Here is a 21,820-nt window from a genome sequence, read left to right as displayed (position 1 = left end):
ATACTTTCCTACCATTTGTTCTTAGTGTGAATGTATAGTTGCATGCCACGTTAGTGCAGCGCCCGTGAAGGCCAGCAGAGGCATCAGATCCCTTAAAACTGGAGCTTCAGTTGTGAACCACCACGTGGATGCTAGGAGGGAATCTGGATGCTCTGAGAGAGCAGCAAGTGCTCTTCAGCTGCTGTGTCTTCTCTCCAGCACACACACACACACACACACACACACACACACATATCTGTAGGGGAAAAGACAACAACATAAACCATATGAAGACAGAACGCTGGAGTTCTCCAGTAGGACCTAAGTTTGAGGTCTATCTGGGCTACACAGTGAGACTGTCTTAAGAACAAAACCAGGCTGCGGACCTGGCCCTGTGGCTGAAGACCCTGCTGTGTAAGCCTACCCACGAAAGTTCTAGCCCCTGAACTCATGTACAGTTAGAAGACTCCACAAAGTTGTCCTCTGACCCCCATGCCTGTGCCATGGCACCCATGTGCCTCCCCCGCAAGCTGGCCATGGTAGAGCAGACCTGTAAGGCTAGCTACTTGGGAGGCTGAGGCAGAAATATCAAGGTCAGGGCTGCAGATGCGGTTTGGTTGGTGGAGTGGCCTGGCATGCATGAAGAACTGGGCTCCAGTCCCAGCACCATGGAATACAGGACATGGTAGTGCGTGTCTATAATCCCAGGATCTGTGAGGTAGATATAAGGGGGTTGGGGGTTAAAGGTCATTCTCAGTATACAGCAAGTTCAAGGCCAGTCTGGGCCACTTGAGAACCTGTCTCAAAAGACAAAACAGGCCGGGCAGTGGTGGAGCATGCCTTTAATCCCAGCACTCGGGAGGCAGAGCCAGGTGGATCTCTGTGAATTCGAGGCCAGCCTGGGCTACCAAGTGAGTCCCAGGAAAGGCGCAAAGCTACACAGAGAAACCCTGTCTCGAAAAACCAAAAAAAAAAAAAAAAAAAAAAAAGACAAAACAGGGACTGGAGAAGTGGCTCAGGGGTTAAGAACACTTGCTGCTCTTGCAGAGGACCCCAGTTCTATACCCAGCACCCACATGGTAGTTTACAACCATCAGTAACTCCAGTTCCAGGGGATCTGATGCCCTTTTTCTGACTACCGTGGGCACCAGGCACGCACATGGTACACACACATACATGCAGGCAAAACACCCACTAATAAAATAAAATAAATAATTTAAAAATTGAAAGAATAAAAGCAAAAAGAATTTTAAGTAAGTTAAGGCCAGCCTGGGCAATTTACTGAAATTCTGTCTCAAAAAATAAATACAAGGATGACCAGCAGGATGGCCCAGCAGATGTGGGGTTTGCCTCCCAGAGTGATGATGGAGGTCAAGCCCTCTTAAAACTGCATTCTATGTAAGAATAGTGATGTTCTTGTGTGGTCTTATTTTTACCCTAACACTTTTCAGTTATCACCAAACATCATCAAGAATACCGTATGGTCCTCATACTCAGTTATCACTGGGGAAATAGTTTTTAAAGTTTATTCTTACGTATTTATTACTGTGTGGGTCGGGTGTGCGTACCAGAGGACCGAGGTGTGGAGTCTCTTCTCTCCTGCCGTTTTTTACATGGGTTCCAGGATTCGAACTGAAGTCTTCAGGTTTGTCCGGCAAGTGCTTTTGTAAAGCGCGATGAGGCTATCTAGCCAGTCCCTATCCAAACAGGTCTTAGATCTTAATCGTCTGTCAAGAAGTTTCTTTGTTTTTGAGACTGGGTCTTACTATGCAGCCCAGGCTAGCCTCCGATCCTTTTGCCTCAGGCTTCCGATGCTGGTATTACAGGTATGCTCCAGAGTTGGTTTTTTTTTTTTTTTTTAATTATTGTTATTTTATTTATTACTTTTTTTTTTTTTTTTTTTGGAGACAGAATTTCTCTGGGTATCCCTGGCTGTCCTGGAACTCGCTCTGTAGACCAGGCTGGCCTCAAACTCAGAGAGATCCGCCTGCCTTTGCTTCCTGAGTGCTGGGATTAAAGGTGTGCCCTGCAATCACTGGGTAACATTTTAAAAAATTACATTTCATTTCATATATTTTGTGTGTGTGTGTGTGTGTGTCTGTGGATGTATGTGTGTGTGTGTGTGTGTGTGTGTGTGTGTGTGTGTGTGTGTGTGTGCGCGTGCGCATTGATGTGTTGTGTGGAGGTCAGAGGACAACTTTTGGGACTCAGTTCTCTCCTTCCACAATGTGGATCCTAAGGATCAAGCTTAATGGCAAAAACCTTTATCAGATAAGTTATCTGATCAGCCCCCAAGATTTTTTTTATTCTTTGACAGGATTAGGGATTGAACTCAGGGTCTCATGTACCACAGGCAAGCATCTACCATGGAGCTAAATGCCCAACCTCCAACCTGCTTTTCACTTATCATTATTATTATTTTGTTTTGTTTTGTTTTTCGAGACAGGGTTTCTCTGTGCAGTCCTGGCTGTCCTGGAACTCGCTCTGTAGACCAGGCTGGCCTCAAACTCACAGAGATCTGCCTGCCTCTGCCTCCTGAGTGCTGGGATTAAAGGCGTGCACCACCACCTCCCGGCATTATTATTATTTTTTAATGTTTTCATTTATTTTGAGATTGTATAGTGTGCATGTGGAGGTCAGAGGGCAACTGTGGATTCTGGTTCTGGGGATTAGGTCACCAGGCTTGTGTGACAAGCACCTTTATCCACTGGGCAATGCTTCCCTCCCCGACAACCCTCCACCCCTTACCTATTTTTTTAACAGAGTCTTAATGCATAGCTCGGCCTGGGGAAACTTGTGCTGACCTCCTGTCTCGTCTTTTGAACGCTGGGGTTGCAGCGTGACACTCCGGCTCCTACTCTATTCCCATGGTACTTTGTGCCCACAAGGTGGTCAGGGTAGGAGTGTTTGCCACCAACTCTGATGGCCTAACTTTGATCCCTGAGACCCACACAGTGGAAGGAGAGAACCAACTCCTACAGCCTGTGTTCTTGTGTATCCTCCTCCGCCTCCAAAACACACGGTAAATAAGGAAATGTTTTTTAAAAAATAAAAAATCAGCCGGGCAGTGGGGGCACTCGCCTTTAATCCCAGCACTCAGGGGGCAGAGGCAGGTGGATCTCTGTGAGTTCAAGGCCACAGTTCCAGGACAGCTAGGTCTACACAGAGAAACCCTGTCTTGAAATGCCCTCCCCTGCTGTGGGATGGTCTGTATGCCAAATGCTCTGATTGGTCAATAAATAAAACACTGATTGGCCAGTGGCCAGGCAGGAAGTATAGGCAGGACTAACAGAGAGGAGAATTGAGAGAACAGGAAGGTGGGAAGAGACACTGCCAGCCACCGCCATGACAAGTAGCATGTGAAGATGCCGGTAAGCCACAAGCCACGTGGCAAGGTATAGATTTATAGAAATGGATTAATTTAAGATATAAGAACAGTTAGCAAGAAGCCTGCCATGGCCATACAGTTTGTAAGCAATGTAAGTCTCTGTGTTTACTTGGTTGGGTCTGAGCGGCTGTGGGACTGGCGGGTGACAGAGATTTGTCCTGACTGTGGGCCAGGCAGGAAAACTCTAGCTATATTCTCCCGCCCCCCCCCCCCCCCGCAAAAAAAAAAAATCATAAAATTATGTTGTCGGGTGGGGCAGAATGCTGTGGCTTGTGCCTGTAACCCCAGTGTTTGAGAGGCTGAGGAAGGAGGATTGTGAGTCGGAGGCCAGTCTGAACTACACAGCACCTCAAACCAAAAGCTGCAAACAACAACAACAAGCTAGTGTTCCCTAGCTCAGGAGCTGCTGCCCCTTAACGCCTGCTTCAGGAGGGGAGGCCATTTTCCTCAGGGTATAAGCACAAACAAGTTGCCCATGACCCCTGCTGAGTGCTGGGATGAAAGGTGTACACCACCACATCTGGCCTTTTCTTCATTTTTCAATTCCTTCTTCTTTTTATTATTATTTTTTATTATTTTGCAGTTCTGGTCATGGGACCTAGGGCAATCCTACCTAACGCTCTTTCTATCCATGAGCTAGAACCTAGTTCTTTAGTTTTTATAGACAGGGTCTCAGTGAACTGTCCAGACCAGCCTTGAACTAATCCTCCAACCACAGCCCAGCTCATACCAGAGATCAGCCTGAATTGAGATTGTCAAATATATTTTAAGAAGTTTGTACCCAGAAATACCCGCTCTTCTGCAATCAGCTCCTTGTCAGAAATATTTAGATTGAACTTTGACTCGGACACGACCCAAGTCTCTGCTCCATTTCTGTGACCTCCTGCTTTCCTTGGGCCTTCCTTCTGCCCGTTCCATTAGGAACATCTGCTGGGCTTACTTTGTGCCTTTGAATTAGACTCTCTACTGCCTTTGAAAAATTAGCCCGATCAGGGCCTTGCAGGCCTACAGGAAAGCTGGCATGTAACGTGGAGTCCATTGGTTTCTGGCTATTTCAGATACGGACGTGAGTGGCTTCATCCAAGACAGGCCTGAGGAAGACCTCTGTGCAGGCAGGCTCCTTTCCGACTGACTGGCCCGTTAATCCGCTTGAAAAGGGAGATGGCCAGAGGAAGCTGGGTTCTGCCTTCCCCCCTCCCATCCAAATCAAAGGCTGAAGACGCTGCCTTGATTGATGCCTATTGTTCCCAGACAAAACTGTTTTTTATAGCCCACCCCCTGCCACTGCCATCCGCTCCAGGGGAGTCGGGTCCCCAGGCTTCCTGGGCAGCAGCTGCTGTGTGGTGGAGAACACTGAGGAGGAGAGAGTGGCCTGCAGACAAACGGGCAGCTAATCCCACCAACAGCCCCAGCACCGGAATCATACAAAACGCCGCCGTTTCGTCAGCATTTCAGGGCTAAAGTGGGGCAATGCTCCTCACCGGTGTGGCTTTCTTAAGGCTCCAAGAACCCACCTCCTGTTTGCTGTCTCAGACCAACTGTGCTCCGTCGGCCTAAGCATTGTCAACTCACTGTGGACCCCACAGATGTGAGAAGGACGATTTGGGGGGGGGGGGTGTTAGGGACCGCTTCATGACAGCAAACTGGGAAGATGATGTGAACAGAGGGAACTGAAACACAGAAATGATTGATGATGAGTTTTCTTCCGATCGCTGTCAGGGCTCGCTTTTTCCGTCTTGAGGCAGCTTCCCTTAGATTACTTAGTGATCTCCTCCTAGCTTTGCTCAGAACCGATTACTTTTCAGCAGAATCGTGGAATGCAGAGGGCCAAGTTGTTTTCTATGAATAAGCACCTTGGGGCTGACAAGATGGCTCAGGGGATAAAGGCACTTGCAGCCAAACCTGATGACCTGAGTTCTGTTCTTGGGACCCACAAGGTAGAAAGAGAACCAACTCTCTCAAGCTGTCCTCTGACCTACACACACACACACAAACACACACACACACACACACACACACACACACACACACACACTTAAAAGAAAAAGCGTGAACATCTTTGTGCTGGGGAGGGGCACTTAATAAATCTTGTCTTAATAAAGACCATAAAATCCTGATCCTTCCGAGTGGCCTTTATGATGGGGCTGGAATGGCAGCCTCTTTGGACTTTAGTGTTTCTGGCCTTTGCTGGTATAATACCATTTCAAGGGGTCTTTAACATATCTATGTGGTTCGTGGCTCCTGGTGCCATAAAATGGTTAGACAGGGATCAGCCTACACCAGTGTATACTGAGGTGGAAGCTCCAGAAACAAGCACTCTCTTCCTTGGTGGAGCTGGCCTTTGTAAGGCGACAGTCACACCCCTCCCCGACCCAAAGGCTGGAAGCACACTAAGCCAGCTGCAAACCTGTAGACTTGTGAAACTTGATAGCATATATAAATACACACACACACACACATATATAATATCAATCATTCTATCATTCATTCTGTCAGTTGTGTTCCGCTAGAGAACCCTGACGAATACCCCTCTCAATGTGTGTTCTTCAGCATTCTGGATTCAGGTCAGGTTTCCCCTTACCATACCGCTCTCCCCAGCCTTGATGGAAGAAGAATTGTATACACGATGGGGAAACACAGTCTTCGACTCCACCCAGCCCTGTCCTTCACACTCTGGAGAGTATAGAGTCAAGCTGAGGCCACAGGTGAGAGAGAGAAGCTCTGGGACACATGGGGACATGGAGGGTGCCAGGGACTAGAACACCTCATGAAGCTCCCTGCCATGCTGGCCTGGATTAACCCATCATCTCCCAGGAAGAGCCTTCCCACCTGGCCGATTTTCCAGGAGCGTCTTGTGTTAATCGATGCAATTGCCCAACTAAGTTCTACCATGGCTGGCTTCGTTTTGCAAAACAAAATCAGCACAGCAGGCCCAATGCTGATTGACTGAGTGTTGTCATCAATCCACTTCAAGGGTGCCTCCAAAGGAAGGAAATAAAACTCCCATTTCTTCCTCTGCTAAATGATAGCTTCTCTACTGATTAAGACCCTTATGCCCGCCGGGCAGTGATGGCATACGCCTTTTTTTGTTTGTTTGTTTGTTTGCTTTTCAAGACAGGGTTTCTCTGTGTAGCTTTGTGCCTTTCCTGGAACTCACTTGGTAGCCGAGGCTGGCCTCGAACTCACAGAGATCCGCCTGGCTCTGCCTCCCGAGTACTGGGATTAAAGGCGTGCCCATGCCTTTAATCCCAGCACTCGAAAGGCAGGGGCTGGTGGATCTCTGTGAGTTCGAGGCCAGCCTGGTCTACAGAGTGAGTTCCAGGACAACCTCCAAAAGCTACAGAGAAACTCTGTCTCGAAAAATAAAAAAGGATTTTATTGCTCTGTGTGTGTGTGTGTGTGTGTGTGTGTGTGTGTGTGTGTGTGTGTGTGTGTCTGTGTGTCTGTGTGTGTGTGTGAGAGAGAGAGAAAGAGCAGTAATAAACTACTCTCTTCTACATTTCCCTCTAATGCCCACCCCAGCCCCACACCTGGTTGACCAAGGCTCATTGGGGAAGGCTGTTCTTTATTGTCAACAGAGAAACAAGAACCTTCTTTCTGCCCCCACAAACCTATCATGATTTTACCTTTCCACTAAGAAGCGTGGCTTTGTTTAGAAATGAAAGAGCACGGGTAAACAGAAGGAAGGAGTGCCTTTTTGTTCTTCGAGTGGGCTTGCAGTGAGCTGCCCCCTCACTGCTTGGCTGGGCACCGCTTTCCCCAGACAGACAGATGTTTGCTGCATATGCGCCCACCCCCGGGTCCCTGCCCTGTACACTCCTCCGTTAGAAGGCTCATCCCGTGGCATGGCTGTGGCTGCATCTGTACACTCCTCCGTTAGAAGGCTCATCCCGTGGCATGGCTGTGGCTGCATCTGTACACTCCTCCGTTAGAAGGCTCATCCCATGGCATGGCTATGAGTGTAACTGTGCTTGCTTTTAAGCATTTGTTGAGAGTGTATAAATAATAGCTACATGTATTTATTATTATTATTTTGTGTGTGTGCATGATTAAGAATGGGAGCATGCCACAGCTTGTGTAGAGGTCAAAGGGCAACATGGAGTGGGTCTCTTTCCACCTTTAACTGACTTTCAGGGGCCTATCTTAAGATCATCAGGCTTGAGTGACAAGTGCCTTACCTGCTGAACCATCTTGCTTGTGTGTGTGTGTGTGTGTGTGTGTGTGTGTGTAATGTGCATATGTGTTTGTAAGTGTTCACATGAATTAGCATCTGCCTCCCAAGTGCTGGGATTAAATGCATGCGCTGCCACTGCCCGACTCATCACCCTATTTTTTTTTTTTAAACAGGGTCTCTCACTGAACCTGGAGCTTACCAGTTGGGCTAGACTGGTCAGGAAGCTCTGGGGATCTACCTGGTTTCGCCTCCCTAGGGCTGGGATTACAGATGTGTGCCGCCCTGCTCAGGGCTGGGATTACAGATGTGTGCCACCCTGCTCAGGGCTGGGATTACAGATGTCTGTCACCATCCCCAGGGTTGGGATTACAGATGTGTGCCACCATCCCCAGGGCTGGGATTGCAGATGTGTGCCACCATCCCCAGGGCTGGGATTGCAGATGTGTGCCACCATCCCCAGGGCTGGGATTGCAGATGTGTGCCACCATCCCCAGGGCTGGGATTGCAGATGTGTGCCACCATCCCCAGGGCTGGGATTGCAGATGTGTGCCACCATCCCCAGGGCTGGGATTGCAGATGTGTGCCACCATCCCCAGGGCTGGGATTGCAGATGTGTGTCACCATCCCCAGGGCTGGGATTACAGATGTGTGTCACCATCCCCAGGGCTGGGATTACAGATATGTGTCACCATCCCCAGGGCTGGAATTACAGATGTGTGTCACCATCCCCAGGGCTGGGATTGCAGATGTGTGCCACCCTGCTCAAGGCTGGGATTAAAGATGTGTGCCACCATCCCCAGGGCTGGGATTACAGATGTGTGTCACCATTCCCAGGACTGGGATTACAGATGTGTGTCACCATCCCTAGGGCTGGGATTACAGATGTGTGCCACCCTGCTCAACACTGGTATTACAGATGTGTGCCACCCTGCTTGGCTGGGATTACTGATGTGTGCCACCTTGCCCAGGGTTCTGAGCTCGGATCCTTTGCCATGGATTCATCAATGCAAGTTTGAGGCTAGTTCTAACCGACATGGCCAGTTTCAGGCCAGCATAACTACAAGGCAAGACTTTGTTTAAAAAAAACAAACAGATGAGCTAGGATGCAGCTTGGTGGTAGAGCTCCAGCCTTACATGCACAAGGTCCTGAGTCGGATCCCCCAAACTACAAAATAAAGCAAACAAAAATCCAGGACACTTTTCAGAGTGACGGGAAGAGTCATGGTAATTGCACTTTAAACAAAAGCCCTAAACCAAGATGTAGTAGAAAGAGTACTCACTGTGTTTCCAGAGGCCACTGAAGTCCAGTGGGATTTGACTACAGCATCGTGGTCCTACCTAAAAGAGAGAGGCATGTCAGCTCTATTGCGGGTTTTTGTTTGTTTGTTTGTTTGTTTGTGTTTTTAAGACAGGGTCTTTTGTGGCCTGTGCTGACCTAGAGCTTGCTCTGTAGCTGAGGGTAATCCTGAACTCTGGATCCTCCTGCCTCTGCCTGGGATCACAGTCAAGTACCACCATGTCTGGATCAACCTGTTGTAGAGACACAAACACATTGCATAGGCAATGGTGTGTAGTTCTCTCTGAGTAACGGAGCAGAAGGCCAAGGTACATATAGCCCTTCAAGGAGCCTTTGGAGTTGGACAAAGGAGCTTTAGGAAGGGGAATGGTCTCAGCTGGGCTACAGAAGTAACATAGACAGTATATGTGCAAGGAACTATCATAACCTGGCCTGGCTGGAGCTGCAGGAGCAAGCAATAAAAAAGAAGTTAAGAATAGCTCTGCCTGGGCCGGGCGGTGGTGGCACACGCCTTTAATCCCAGCACTCGGGAGGCAGAGCCAGGCGGATCTCTGTGAGTTCCAGGCCAGCCTGATCTACAGAGCGAGATTCAGGACAGACACCAAAACTACACAGAGAAACCCTGTCTCAAAAAACAAAACAGGGGTTGGGGATTTAGCTCAGTGGTAGAGCGCTTGCCTAGCAAGCACAAGGCCCTGGGTTCCGTCCTCAGCTCAAAACAAACAAACAAAATGTAAACCACCATGCCTGGCTTCTTTCTTCCCTCCCTCCTTCCTTTCTTGGTTTCTTTTTTTCTATAGAGTCTAATGTAGCTTAGGTCAGCCTTGGACTCACTGTGAAACTGAGATTACAGGTATGTGACACCAGACCCAGCTGGGAATGGGTCTTCTGGCATCATTATTTACTGAGTGTTTTAACATCAGAATCAGATAACCATGATTTTTTTTTTTTTTTAAATTTCTCTGAGCCCTGGGGAAATAATCTTTTCCTTTGGCTGTCTGTTTTATAATTCTGCCCTTGGGTACTTCTTATCCACCTGGGGCACCAACCACAAGGCCTTTCTGCACCCCACCTCCACACCCCCCAGTCCCCTATCTGTCCGAGCCCTCGTTGACCCCATGGCCTAACTCTCTCTCTGCTTCCCTTGGGATATTACACATTCCTCTTCTGTTGCCTCATCCTGGTTTGGATGACCAGAGCACCAGCCATGGAGATTGCTCAGGGGCGGAGTCTACCCTTCTCTCCTCCGCTATACCGGATTCTTTCTTCCTGTGGTAGGGAGGGAAGTGGGACAAGGGGCTTAGAGATACATTTCAACCCTTTGAGGTGGCCCTCACTTTCACTCCATTTTTTTTCTCAGCCCTGGGTCTTCTGGCATCAAAGAGAATTACAGGCAGTTTGTGATGTGCGGCAAGGGTTTCCCTATTTTCCTTGGGAGCTTGTTTTTCCCTTCCTCTGTCTTCTGAAATAAACACCCTCCCTGACATCCTCTCTGGAAACTTTGACCTCTAATGAAGTCCACAGTGATCAGTGTTTCTTTTCCCCACTTTGAGTGCCCCTTGGAGAACTAGAATTCTGCCCTCCCGAGTCAGCAGGTGCCAGGCCGTCTGCTTTCTCATTCTAAGGAAGGCTTTTGCAAATCAAGAGTTAAGGCTCTCCTTCAGGAGAAAGGCTGAGAAATAGAGCGCTCTCACTGGTGGAAGAGGAAGAAGGCCCCTCGCACTGCATATGAATGATCTTCACTCCACAGAACTGTCTCGGTGGTTACAGTGTTGCTAGAGACTTGGGGCTCCCCACAGGGGAAGTGGCTGGAAAGGGAAGCATTTGAATTTATGAGGTGACAGGTTTGAATTCAAATCCACCTCCTGTTGTTATCTTAGGCTGAGGTGCTCGCCCTCTCTGAGCCTCTATAAGAGGGAAATGATTGTAACTCTTAAGTGTTCGGGTGTTTTTGAGGGGATTATGGAGATTGAACTCAGGGCCTGGAGCATGACAAACGTGTACTCTACCCTTGAGCTCTACCCCGAGTCCCCAGTGATTTTAACTCTTTGATTAGACGTTCTGAAGCTCGAAGGAGAGAGTGTCTGCGAAGCACTTGACTCTTGGTAGATGCTAATATTACCTTCCCACTGTGGATCCCGAACCCTCAACCATCACCAAACTGCTAGCTGAGGCTATGTCTGTGGCAAACCACGGCAGGGTCTGGAAAACGGCTTCAGGGGCTTCTTTAGGAGTCCCTAAAGCAACCCACATCAGAGTTCAGATGGGAAGGAGGCGGAGGAGGAGAAGGTAACGGGAGAAAGAGCCTTATGGGGATCTGTAGCTAGCGTTAAGCGTGTTTTCTAGTCTGGACAGAAAACACAGGTGTCTCTTTTCCAGGTAAAGCGAAGCGGTGCCCGGACTTTGTGAAATATGGGCTCAGGGGCAAGTTTCCCTCATGCCGTTCATCTCCTTTGCAGCGGGTTCTCGAGATCCACCGAGCTGTGAGTCTCGACCCTGAACCGATTGAACATGTGAGTTTTTTATTCTGTGACCTTCAGGATAGCCAGCCTGTCAAGGATGAACCTCAAGGGAAGGGGGTGTAGGGTTGTAACTGATGAATTTGAATGAGGCTGGAATAGGTCACTGACAGGAAGGTGATGGATGTGGAGAAATCTAAATTCCTTCAGTTCCTGGCTGAGGGTCCATGGGAGAAGGTTGGTTGGTGTGATGATTGATGACTTTGGAGGCAAGATGGATGGGGGTGGGAGGGGCGCAGAAGAAGATACCAGCGGGCTATGAACTTTGGGGGTGGGTGCTCAGCAAACTCGCCACAGAATTCTTCTTTCTTTGTTTTCTTAATGAAAACTCCTTTATAACTCCACAGGGACCACAGGACATGTTCTCCTGGGGGTGGTCATTAAACAAAGCAGCAGGGATAGTTTTGTTTCCGAACCGTCCCCCCCCCCCCAAGATTATTTGGGTATATCAATACAGCGTGAGGGTCAGGAGGTGGGGTGGGATGTCAAGGCATCAGGTGCCTTGGGTCCTTTGGATGGAAATTCTGTAGGGATGCAGGGAGAAAAGTCGAGTTTATTCACTTCCCTAACAGTATCACAATTCAAATTAGGTATCAGGCTGGGGACTTTGAGATCCACGTTTTATTGCCGGTTGACACTCAGGATCATGTAATTTTGTACTTAGCGTTTACTTCCCAGGAAAATAATCTCTCCTTTGGCTGCCTACTCAAGGCCTTTGCCCTCTAGGTAGGTTCTTCTGTCTCCCTATGACCACAACCCAGAGTCACCCACACTGCCATTCTCTGTCCTTACCAGCACATCTTTTTAACCCCTTGCTTTGAAGCAGGACATGGAGAAAAGCATCTCCATGGATTTTCCGTCGTGTTTTGCCTCTGCCACATATGGGGGTTTCAAACTAGAAGTGATGGAGGTCAGGCTGGACCAGACTTGTAAGGAACCTGCTTGTGATTTCTCTTGTGATGCCGACTTCCTTAGTGAACATTTCCCTTTCATCACTACAACCTGAGACGGAAGACCATTTTAAAATGAACTGATTATTGGAGGCAGAGAAAGTGCTCAGCATTTAAGAATCTTCACTCTTCTTGCAGAGGACCTGAGTTCAATTCCCAGCACCCACAGCAGGTGCCTTACAACCGCCTTTATTAACTCCAGTTTCAAAGGAATCGGAAGTCTCCTGGCCTCTACCCCCACACCCTGCATGTGCATAAGGCAAAACATTTATTGTAGGCAAGTAAGAAAGAAACAAAGTAGCCTGTTCTTAACAAAAGCCTGGGAATGCTGTCTGTTCTTGGTGATCACTTCACTTGTTAAACCTCCCTGCAGGGATCTGCCAGTGTCTCTGCGGTGTTTCCCAAGGCTGTGAAATTCAGTTAGGAACCCAGTGGCCTGGGGAAGAGGCAGCTGCTCTTTATGGGATACTACCCCTCCTCCAGAGGCGACCTTCTTAAGAGGGGAAAGTGTAAACGAGGGAAGTAGAGTCCACAGCTTTCCTAGACTACTGCCCTGGAGCCCAGATCTTGATGTACAGACACACTAGGCAGTCTAAATCCAGAGAGTAAACACACTTTGAATATGGTCCAAGTTCAGAGGGCTTCCTCACTTCCTAAAGTTGCCTGAGTCATACTTGAATAACACCAAAATCTATGTGCATTGTTTTCCTGTTACTTCATTTTCATTTTTTTGTTTGTATTTATATTCGTTTATTTTGGTTTTGAGATAGCCTGGCCTCATACTCCCTTTATAACTGAACTCCTGGCTCTCTGCCTCCCGAGTGCTGGGATCACAGGCATGCACTGCCACACCCAGGTTTGACTTTACTTCCTGAAATCGAGTGTTTAGTTTTCTCCATAGCCTGGTGATCCTCAGCTTTCCACAGAGAGTAAGGAAAGGTCCCAGTTGAGGATTGAGGATGGGACTCAACAGGCAGAGAGCTTGCCTACCAATGTCTGAAGCCCTAAATTTGGTCCCAACACCACATAAATCAGGTATGGTGATGATAATTCCAGCACTCAGACAGTGGAGGTTGGAGGTCAAGAGTTCAAGGTCATCCTTGACTACATAGAGAGTTTGAGGTGAGGACAGTCTGGGTTAGAGAGACCCTGTCTAAGGAAGAAAAAAAGAGAAGCTCTGGGGTTGGGGAGAGGGCTCAGTGGTCCAGAGCACCAACTGCCCCAGGTGCTGGTGGCGCACACCTTCAATCCCAGCACTCCGGAGGCAAAGGCAGGTGGATCTCTGTGAGTTCGAGGTCAGCCTGGTCTACAGCATGAGTTCCAGGACAGGTTCCAAAACTACACAGAGAAATCCTGTCTCAAAAAACCAACGAACAAAACAGAGCACTGATACTCTCTTGCAGAGTACCTGAGTTCATTTCCCAGCACCCGCATGGTGGCTCACAACCACCTGCCATTCCAGTTCTGAATTCCACAGGTACCCGGCACACAGATGTTCGTGCAGGTAAAATAGCTATACACATAAAATAAAATAAATAAATCTTAAAAAGAAAAGAAAGTCCTATCTAGATATATCCTAGAAGCATTTATTCAAATGAAATTGAGTTTCTAATTTTGGAAAATAACAAAGTTGAGATGTTCTATAGCTCTTTGGGGAAATACTCTTCTTTGAAGATGTCTGGTAAGTCCTGGTCACCTGTCCACTGATTGTCATTTTGGCTCCGAAGATGGTTCCTTGGTCATGCTGGGTCCTGGTTTCCCTAAGGCTTAGCTGGGGGAACTGTTTCAAAGTGCATTAGCAGATGAAGACCCCAGAACACTAACAAGCTCACAGTCGGAGAATCTGGTCCCGGTCCCACGCTCCCTCTGCAAGTGTTTTCAGACGGTCAGAAGTGAGGAAGGACGCTCCTTCACAGGTTCGAACAGGACTCTGATCTTTTTAAATTTAATTTTTACTTTATTACTTTATATGCATAGGTATTTTGCCTGCATGTATGTCTGTGCACATTTGTGCCTGGTGGCCAAGGAGACCAGAAGAGGACACTGGATCCCTTGGAACTGGAAGTACAGATGGCTCGCAGCCACCATGTGGGTACCTGGAAGTGAACCGGGTCCTCTGGAAGGCTAGTCAATGAGCGCTCCTAACCACTGAGCCATCTCCCCAGCCCTGGGACTCTTTTCCTTTTGCTTCTCTTCGCTCTAACTCCCAGCAACACAGCTGGACAGGACAGGGTCTGAAACTTAACGGAACAAATTCTTTGAGGGTCCTTTGGATGTGCACCCTAAATCAAGCTCCTCCTTTAAGAAGCTGCGTAAGTCCAAGAGTGACTGCGCAGGAAACGCTGGGTCCAGGAGAACCAGGTTCGGATTTCAGCTCTGCGAAGACGCTGTATGATCTATGACAGCTATCATAAGGTCTACAGGCCAACCCTGCGATGTCCCCATTGTTTTCCAGTCTGTGTCCTCTAGGCCAGAAGCTGTGTCCCCCACCTCCACTGTCCCGCAACTAAGCAGCAAGTGAATCTGTGGTGGTGTTACCAAGCACTGCCCTTGCCCTTGCCCCTGCCCCGGGGCTGGGGCCGGACACTACCCGAGGGGCGTGTGCAGTAGTATCTGTTCACGGTGCGCCTGCACTGGCTGCACTTGACGGTGCAGCACCACTTAAAGCTGCAGTCACAGCTGCTCATGGCCTCTGTTCTCCTCTCTTCCACCTGCAGCCCACACTCGGTGCACAAGCGCGCACAGCTGCGCTGCTCCCGCCTGGACGCACTGCGGGCGTCCTGCAGGCACTCGCGGCCCTCGGTGCCATAGATGCCCAGGCTGGCATTGCGGGTGCAGTAGTCAGGAGAGTCCTCTAAGAAGACCAGCTCAGCCTCTGCGCTGGGAAGGAAGGTCTCTGTGGGAGCCCAGCGGCCCTCGGCTCGGTTGCCTGCCCTTAGTCGGCGCTTATCCAGCTCGATTTTCAGCGCGCGGTCGTACTTGGCCTTTAGGTAGTCTCCCATCTCCCGGAAGTCAGCCAGCTGCAGCCAGCACGTCTGGATGCTACAGCTTCCTGAGATGCCGTGACATTTGCAGGTCCTTTTCATGGAGGCCCTCACTGCCTTCAGAGAGAGAGAGAGAGGGAGGAAGGGAGGGAGGTAGAGAGGTAGAAAGGGAGGGAAGGAGGAAGGGGGAGAGAGGAGGGGACGGGGCGAGGGGTGAGGGGGGGGAGAACACAAAGAATAACTCTTGATGGAGAAGGCCAGTGGTTAGCAATATTCTCGAGCTGTGCTTTCTAGCTTTGGAGACCTGTGGGGATTATTGGGGAGGCTCCTAAGCCTTTGCTCAGATCTAGTCAAGGAGAACATCCAGAGGTTCAGGACCTGGATGCCTCTGATGAAGAGCTCGCCAAATGCTGAGAAGGCTACTGCGGCCGGGAACCTAGGCTGCTCCTGGCCCAATCCCAGTGTGTTCCTGGGCCAATTTCTTATCCAAATGTAGGATAAGATAGGGACTGATGATATAGTTCAAGGGGAGAGGACTTGCCTAGCATGTATGAGGCCCGGAGTTTAGTCTCCAGCACCTCAAAAAAATAAAAATAAAAAATAATCAAGGAAACACTTCGTAAGTTATGAAGAAATCACACCCACAGATAGTGTCTGTTGTGAAGCCTGGAGTTAGACTATTTGTGGTGGCTTGTCTGTGCCCTGTCGCCCTCCCTCTGGTCTCCCAAACACCCTCTTAGAAAGAAGGAATCTGAACCCATTACCCTCAAGGCAGTGGTTATAATTGCCTCGAAAGTGCCTCCCTCTGTCCTGGGTGACCAGGATATCCAGGTGGAAGCTCACAGGAAATTTTCAATGATTTTTGTCTCAAGTCCAATTTGCTTCCAGATTTGAGTTCACAATATTACTCCACCAGAGAAATGTTGTTGAAAACAGATTCTACAGTACCAACCTCTCAAATCCCAGGAAGACTATAGGACGATAACAGGCTTCTGTCAATGTCTTAGCATGTAGTTAAAGTGGGTAATATGTTTTGCAGCCTGGTGGCTCATGCCTGTAATCCTAGCACTTGGGAGGCTGAGACAGGAGGATTGCCATGAGTTCAAAGACTACACAGTGAAGTACCAGGCAAACCAGAGCTACCTGAAAAGACTCCATTTTGGAGAACACACACACAGGAGCATACCAAAAAAAGATATCAAAATTTAATGCATGGACTTCAGATCTGGGGCTTATCAACTGTATTGTCTTAGACGAGCCACTTGTCTGGGACTGAACTGGCCTTTCATCCAGAAAACAGAGACAACTGCCTAAGTTCTTCCTGACTGGCTTTGGGGATGAAGCAGGTATGAGACAGCTCTTGGTGAGTGTGAGGGGCTGCAGTCCAAACCCACCAGCCTGCCAGCCCTGCTGTTGTGCAGATTCATCAGGGCTCTGGCATCCTTCCCTTTCTCCAGGCTGTCCACGAAGAGTCTGGAGATCTTTTCCCCAAATTCCACATTGTCGCTGCAGCCTCCCCAGATCCAGCCATGGCCACCTACACACAGGAAAGAAAAGAGATCCGCATACAACGCTCAGCTAGATCCCAGGGAAAGAGCCACGTTCTGTTTAGTGGACAGCTAAACCATCCCCAAGAGTCCTCAGAGGATGATGTCTGAAGGTGAGACAGGGAAATATAGGTATTCGGGGAGGATGGGTGGGTTCCCATTCCCAAAGCCCACTCTGAGTGTTTCTCAGCTTCAAGAGGTAAGTCCTATGTGCCCACAGGAGAAACATGGGTGCACAGGATGAGCTGGATGGCCTCGGAGGTTCTTTGTAGCTCGAATATTCCAGATCTCTACACCTTCACAACAGTGTCAGAGCCCCCTCTGCGCTCATTAGTGTTAGGTCTAAGTCTTGTAGGGTCTGTAAATAGTTGGGGAGCTTTGAGGACAAGGTGTTCCAGTACCAGGGCTGGTCTCTGGCTCTCCTCCCAGCCTTCTCACTCCGATCTCCTGGTTAGCTTTAGAGAAACTTTCTAATGCCTGGTCTCAGGGATGCAAATTCAGCTCTCGGCAGTCCGCGACACCACTGGGTGAAGGGATGGTTAGAGTCTAGGGATTCAAGAGAGCCGAGTCCCCTAGACTTCTCTTAGAAAACTCCATCAGCACTCAGTTCTGCAGCTCCCCGCCTCTTCCCACCTCCGTCGAAGCCCAAGTTACCTGTTTTTCCATTTTTTGATCCATCACAACCGCAGTTTTCAAAGTCACCCATGCTACAGTTCTTGGTGATGGTGTACATGACTCCAGCAGAGCGGATAGCGTGAATGAAGGATGATTCCCTAGTAGCTTTGGAGAGAAAGAGGGGGCTGACTAGACACGTGGATCCTGGTGGCGCAAAGCAGCCTTGTTGTTCTTGCCCCGCTTCCTTAGGACTTAGGGTACGCCTTTCCCTCACTCTGCCTTTTCCCCCTCCTCACTTTATCCAGGCAGGAATGGACATCCCGCGCTGCGGATGGGGAAATCGGAACTCAGGGAACCCTGAAGCTAACTAAGGCCAGTGCTGATTTTCGGATCAGGACTCCACTCTCCTGAAATCTAGCCTAGACCTCTGTCCACTAGTATAGAGGCAGTGAGACCCAGGCACAAGGCTGGTGTAGGCAATTGAGAAAGACCTTTTATTTCTGAACACAGAGTAGGGAGGCAATGTGTGTGTGTGTGTGTGTGTGTGTGTGTGTGTGTGTGTGTGAATGTGCGTGAGTGCACACATGTACATATGGACACACGTGCCTATGTGTGTGGAGAGGCCCAAGGTGAACATTAGGCATCTTCCTCTATTGTACTATTTTACTCTCCCAGGGTCTGTCACTGAATTTGGAGCTCACTGGCGGGTTAGTAAGGCCTCGCATCCTTCTGCCTCAGTTTCTGAGAGACGACAGGTCTGTGCCATGACACCCAGGTCCACACCAAGGCCTCATGCTTGCACAGCAAGGGCTTCACCCACTGAGCATCCCCCCAGACCCCGGAGGTCTTACAAACACTGCCTAGTCTACCTGCGTGTTCCATGGAGAGGAAGCTCTTCCTGCCCTTTACTCTCCCCCAACTCTTCTCAGCAACTCTGTCGTTTCTACAAAAAGGTTTCCCATGCAAACTCCTGCACCTAACTGAAAGCATGCATGTGTGTGCACACACATACATATACATCCACACCTGTACACACACATGCACACATACATACACATACACACCCATATGCACACATGCACATATACATACACACCCATATGCACACATGCACACACATGCATATATACAAACTACACACACCACACACACAGACACATGCACATACATATACATATATCCCACACATAAATACACATATACTATACCACACACCTACATATACATCACACATACATGCACGCACACCACACAACATACATATATACACATCACACACATATAGACACAAACACACACACATCTCTCTCACACACACACCACCTAACATACATATACACATATCGCACACACATACACACAAACACACACACATCACATCCACACATGCACACATACCACACACATGTATACACACATACACATATCACACACACAAACATATACATCATACACATGCATTTATATCATACACACATACAAACACATCCATACATCCACACACCACACACACACACACACACACACACACACACACACACATCCACACACCACACAGCCACCTGAGGCAAAGTCATTCTGATCTCACAGCTTCATTGTCACTGGGATTTTATGATAAGGGGGCAAATGTAACTCCTTCAAGGACCCCATGGATGCCTTTCCCCATTTTTACTTCATTTCATGCAACTCAGAGCAAGGTGAGTGTGAATGAGCACACAGACAGACATGCATTAAAGCCTACAATAACAGTTGTGGTAAGAGCCCTGGTCACCTCCTTCAACCCTTAGAACACTCCCAGGGCCCCCGAGGCAGCTCAGCAGGGCAGGGCGCTAGCATCCAAGCCTGATGACCTGAGTCCAATCCCAAAACTCATGGTGGAAGTAGAGAACACGCTCCCCCAAGTTGTCCTCACACACATACACACACACACACACACACACGCACACACACACACACGCACACACGCACACACACACACACACGCACACACACACACGCACACACGCACACACATACACATGCACACACACACGCACTGCGGCATGCCCCGCTGTAAATAAAGAAATGGTACAAAACTCCTTCTCAGCAGGTCTGAAGCACACACACTGCCCCTTGTAACCCTCACTCGGGGTAGCACAGCTAGGATGTGTCAGGAGCTGGCTAGTCACTTTCACATCTCACCATGCACACATGTTTCATATACCCATGTACGTACTACAAGCCCACCGTGCGGCGTGGTCCCATGACAACTTACCACCTCTCAGCCTGTTGTGGGTGGAGAACTGGAAAGCATGCTCAGGGCAGTTCCATCGCTCCCAAGCAAACTGGAACTTACACTCTTCGACGCCAGTCTGAGCGCCCAAGGCCACACTGGTGGCATAGGTCAGATAGGCCTGTGCCAGGGGAAAGGGCTGTGAGCTTCCCCGGGACGTGGAGGGTCGGGGAGAAGACAGACTCAAACACAATCATTCCCCAGAAAGAAACCGTACTGGGGCCTGGGGACACGGCTCAGCGGCAGAGCAGTTACCTAGCATCCACAAGGCCTTAGGTTCAATCCTGGACACCACAAGACAACACAAAAACGAAACAGTTCTGGATCTCCCGGGGAGAGGGTCTGAAACAGTCCTTCCCACCACCCGCCGCCCCTTTCGCTTTCCCCAGAAGAGTCATCAGGGACCCCAGAGGGTAAAAACAGGAGGGACCGAAAGGCATCATCCTACCTTGGGACCTGTTACCAGGAAATTGCTCACTGACCTACCAAACAAGAAAAACTGAGGTGAACGGGGATGGCATGCTGGGCTTCCTTGGGGACTGAGGGCTGGGGGCAGGACTCACCAGGCAGAGGCACTGAGGGTGGTATAGCACATGCCCGCAGCAGCCACCCACAGCATAAACATGTTTCCCATGGCCCTGCCCATCCCAGGGGACCCGGGCCAGCTCAGGGCCAAGTGCAGAGAAGTGAGCAGAAGGCAGAGCTTTTCCCAGTATTTATATGTGGGCAAATTCTCAATGGCCCAGAGGGAAAAATCAACAGCCCATCTCATTTGTCCCTCATTGGCAGAGCCGTGGGAGCCACTGACCAATGGGGAATCAGAGAGGAGGGTCTCAGCCCAAAGCCTTCAAGGAGGCCACGCCCTCCTCTCCCAGGCTGAGAGGGGCTGACGCAGGTCTCCCACCCTTAGGGTCACTGATCACATAGTCCGTTTATCTCCTCCTGCTTGAGAGGGCCCATTGCTTAGAATCATGTAGCCTGGAGCGGTGGAGGTCCCTCCCCTGACCTCAAGTCCCCCCTCCCTTGGAGCTGCAGGTCTCCAAGTGTTAATGAGACTTCACCCTTCACCCTGATTTCCTCCACATGTTGTTAGTAATCATAGAAGAACTTTTTGGGGACCCTCCTCCTAAATGAACACACTATCTCTACCTCTTCCTTTGGTGACTGCAAGGTGACGCGTCTGTGGGGCTGTGGAAGAGAAGCAACAGGCACCATCGTTACAACAGTTTCCTCTGCTTTTCGTCAAAGTAAGTTCTGGTATAGTTCCTTCATTTCCATACGTCTTCCCTTCTGTGACTGAGGGTCAGCTCTCCAGTTCATTATCGCTTACATATTTCATCAATCTTTGTGCCACCCAGGGCTATATTTGAAAAGACCACTACCTTTATTTCTGTTACCAATACCACTTTGCAGACAAGGGGTGCTGGGTATCAAACTTAGGACCTCTTGTGTGCTTAGCACACTCTACTGCTGAGTGACACCCCCAGCCTCCTCTCGATGAGAGGTTGTCACTGGGGTTCCAGCTACTTAGGCAGAAACCTGTCTTTTGGATTCACCGCGAGCTTTAGTACTTGAGAAAGGGGCTGGATGAGCAGAGGAAGGCTGGAGCTTGTGGGGCTCCAGTGGGACTCAGGGGTGGGGACGACATCAGGGGACTGAGCTAGGGCTGGGGACATAAACGAAGTTCAGAGGAAAGCATAGATTGGAAGGCAGTCTCAGCCATTGTTCTGTGACCCTCACAGAAATGACACCTGCCACACACACCAAAGAGTTCCAGAGTTTAAGAGTCCCCAGGACACTCTATGTTCTCAAAGTAGGGCTCAGCCAGTCCTAAAAAAGTGTCAGTTTGCAAAGTGACTGTCGTCCTTCAGTGACAAGATAGTTATGAAAATAGTGTTTGGAGACATGGAGCACCCTTAAGCAATGACTTATAATATGTTAGATCTTTTTTTTTAATAATAGACTTCTCTTGGGTATGCTTTTTGTCCTGTCTCATTTTGGGGGGAGTCCTCACTGGATGAAAGGCCTGTATTTTGGCCAGAGCTTGCTTGTTGGGCTTCATAGCTGGGGGAAGAGATGTCCTGGATTTAAGGCA

The 21,820-nt window shown here is 49.2% G+C and overlaps 1 protein-coding gene across 1 annotated transcript; it reads right to left on the bottom strand.

The window, feature by feature from the left end:
* Positions 1–14,835: 14,835 nt before the first annotated feature.
* On the bottom strand, positions 14,836–20,420 carry Wnt8a (Wnt family member 8A). Its single transcript, XM_052741434.1, has 6 exons — positions 20,289–20,420; positions 20,174–20,207; positions 19,708–19,846; positions 17,493–17,618; positions 16,686–16,828; positions 14,836–15,408 (listed from the first exon to the last, which is right to left on the bottom strand). The coding sequence occupies exons 1-6, from the start codon at positions 20,369–20,371 to the stop codon at positions 14,842–14,844; spliced, it is 1,092 nt and encodes a 363-aa protein (XP_052597394.1). The 5' UTR covers positions 20,372–20,420; the 3' UTR covers positions 14,836–14,841.
* Positions 20,421–21,820: the final 1,400 nt, after the last annotated feature.

This window comes from Peromyscus californicus, unplaced genomic scaffold (assembly GCF_007827085.1).
Source record: "Peromyscus californicus insignis strain IS unplaced genomic scaffold, ASM782708v3 Scaffold_17__1_contigs__length_78620276, whole genome shotgun sequence".
Classification (NCBI taxonomy): domain Eukaryota; kingdom Metazoa; phylum Chordata; class Mammalia; order Rodentia; family Cricetidae; genus Peromyscus; species Peromyscus californicus.
The sequence above is the reverse complement of the archived record's forward strand: the minus strand, read 5'-3'. Positions and strand labels throughout refer to the sequence as shown.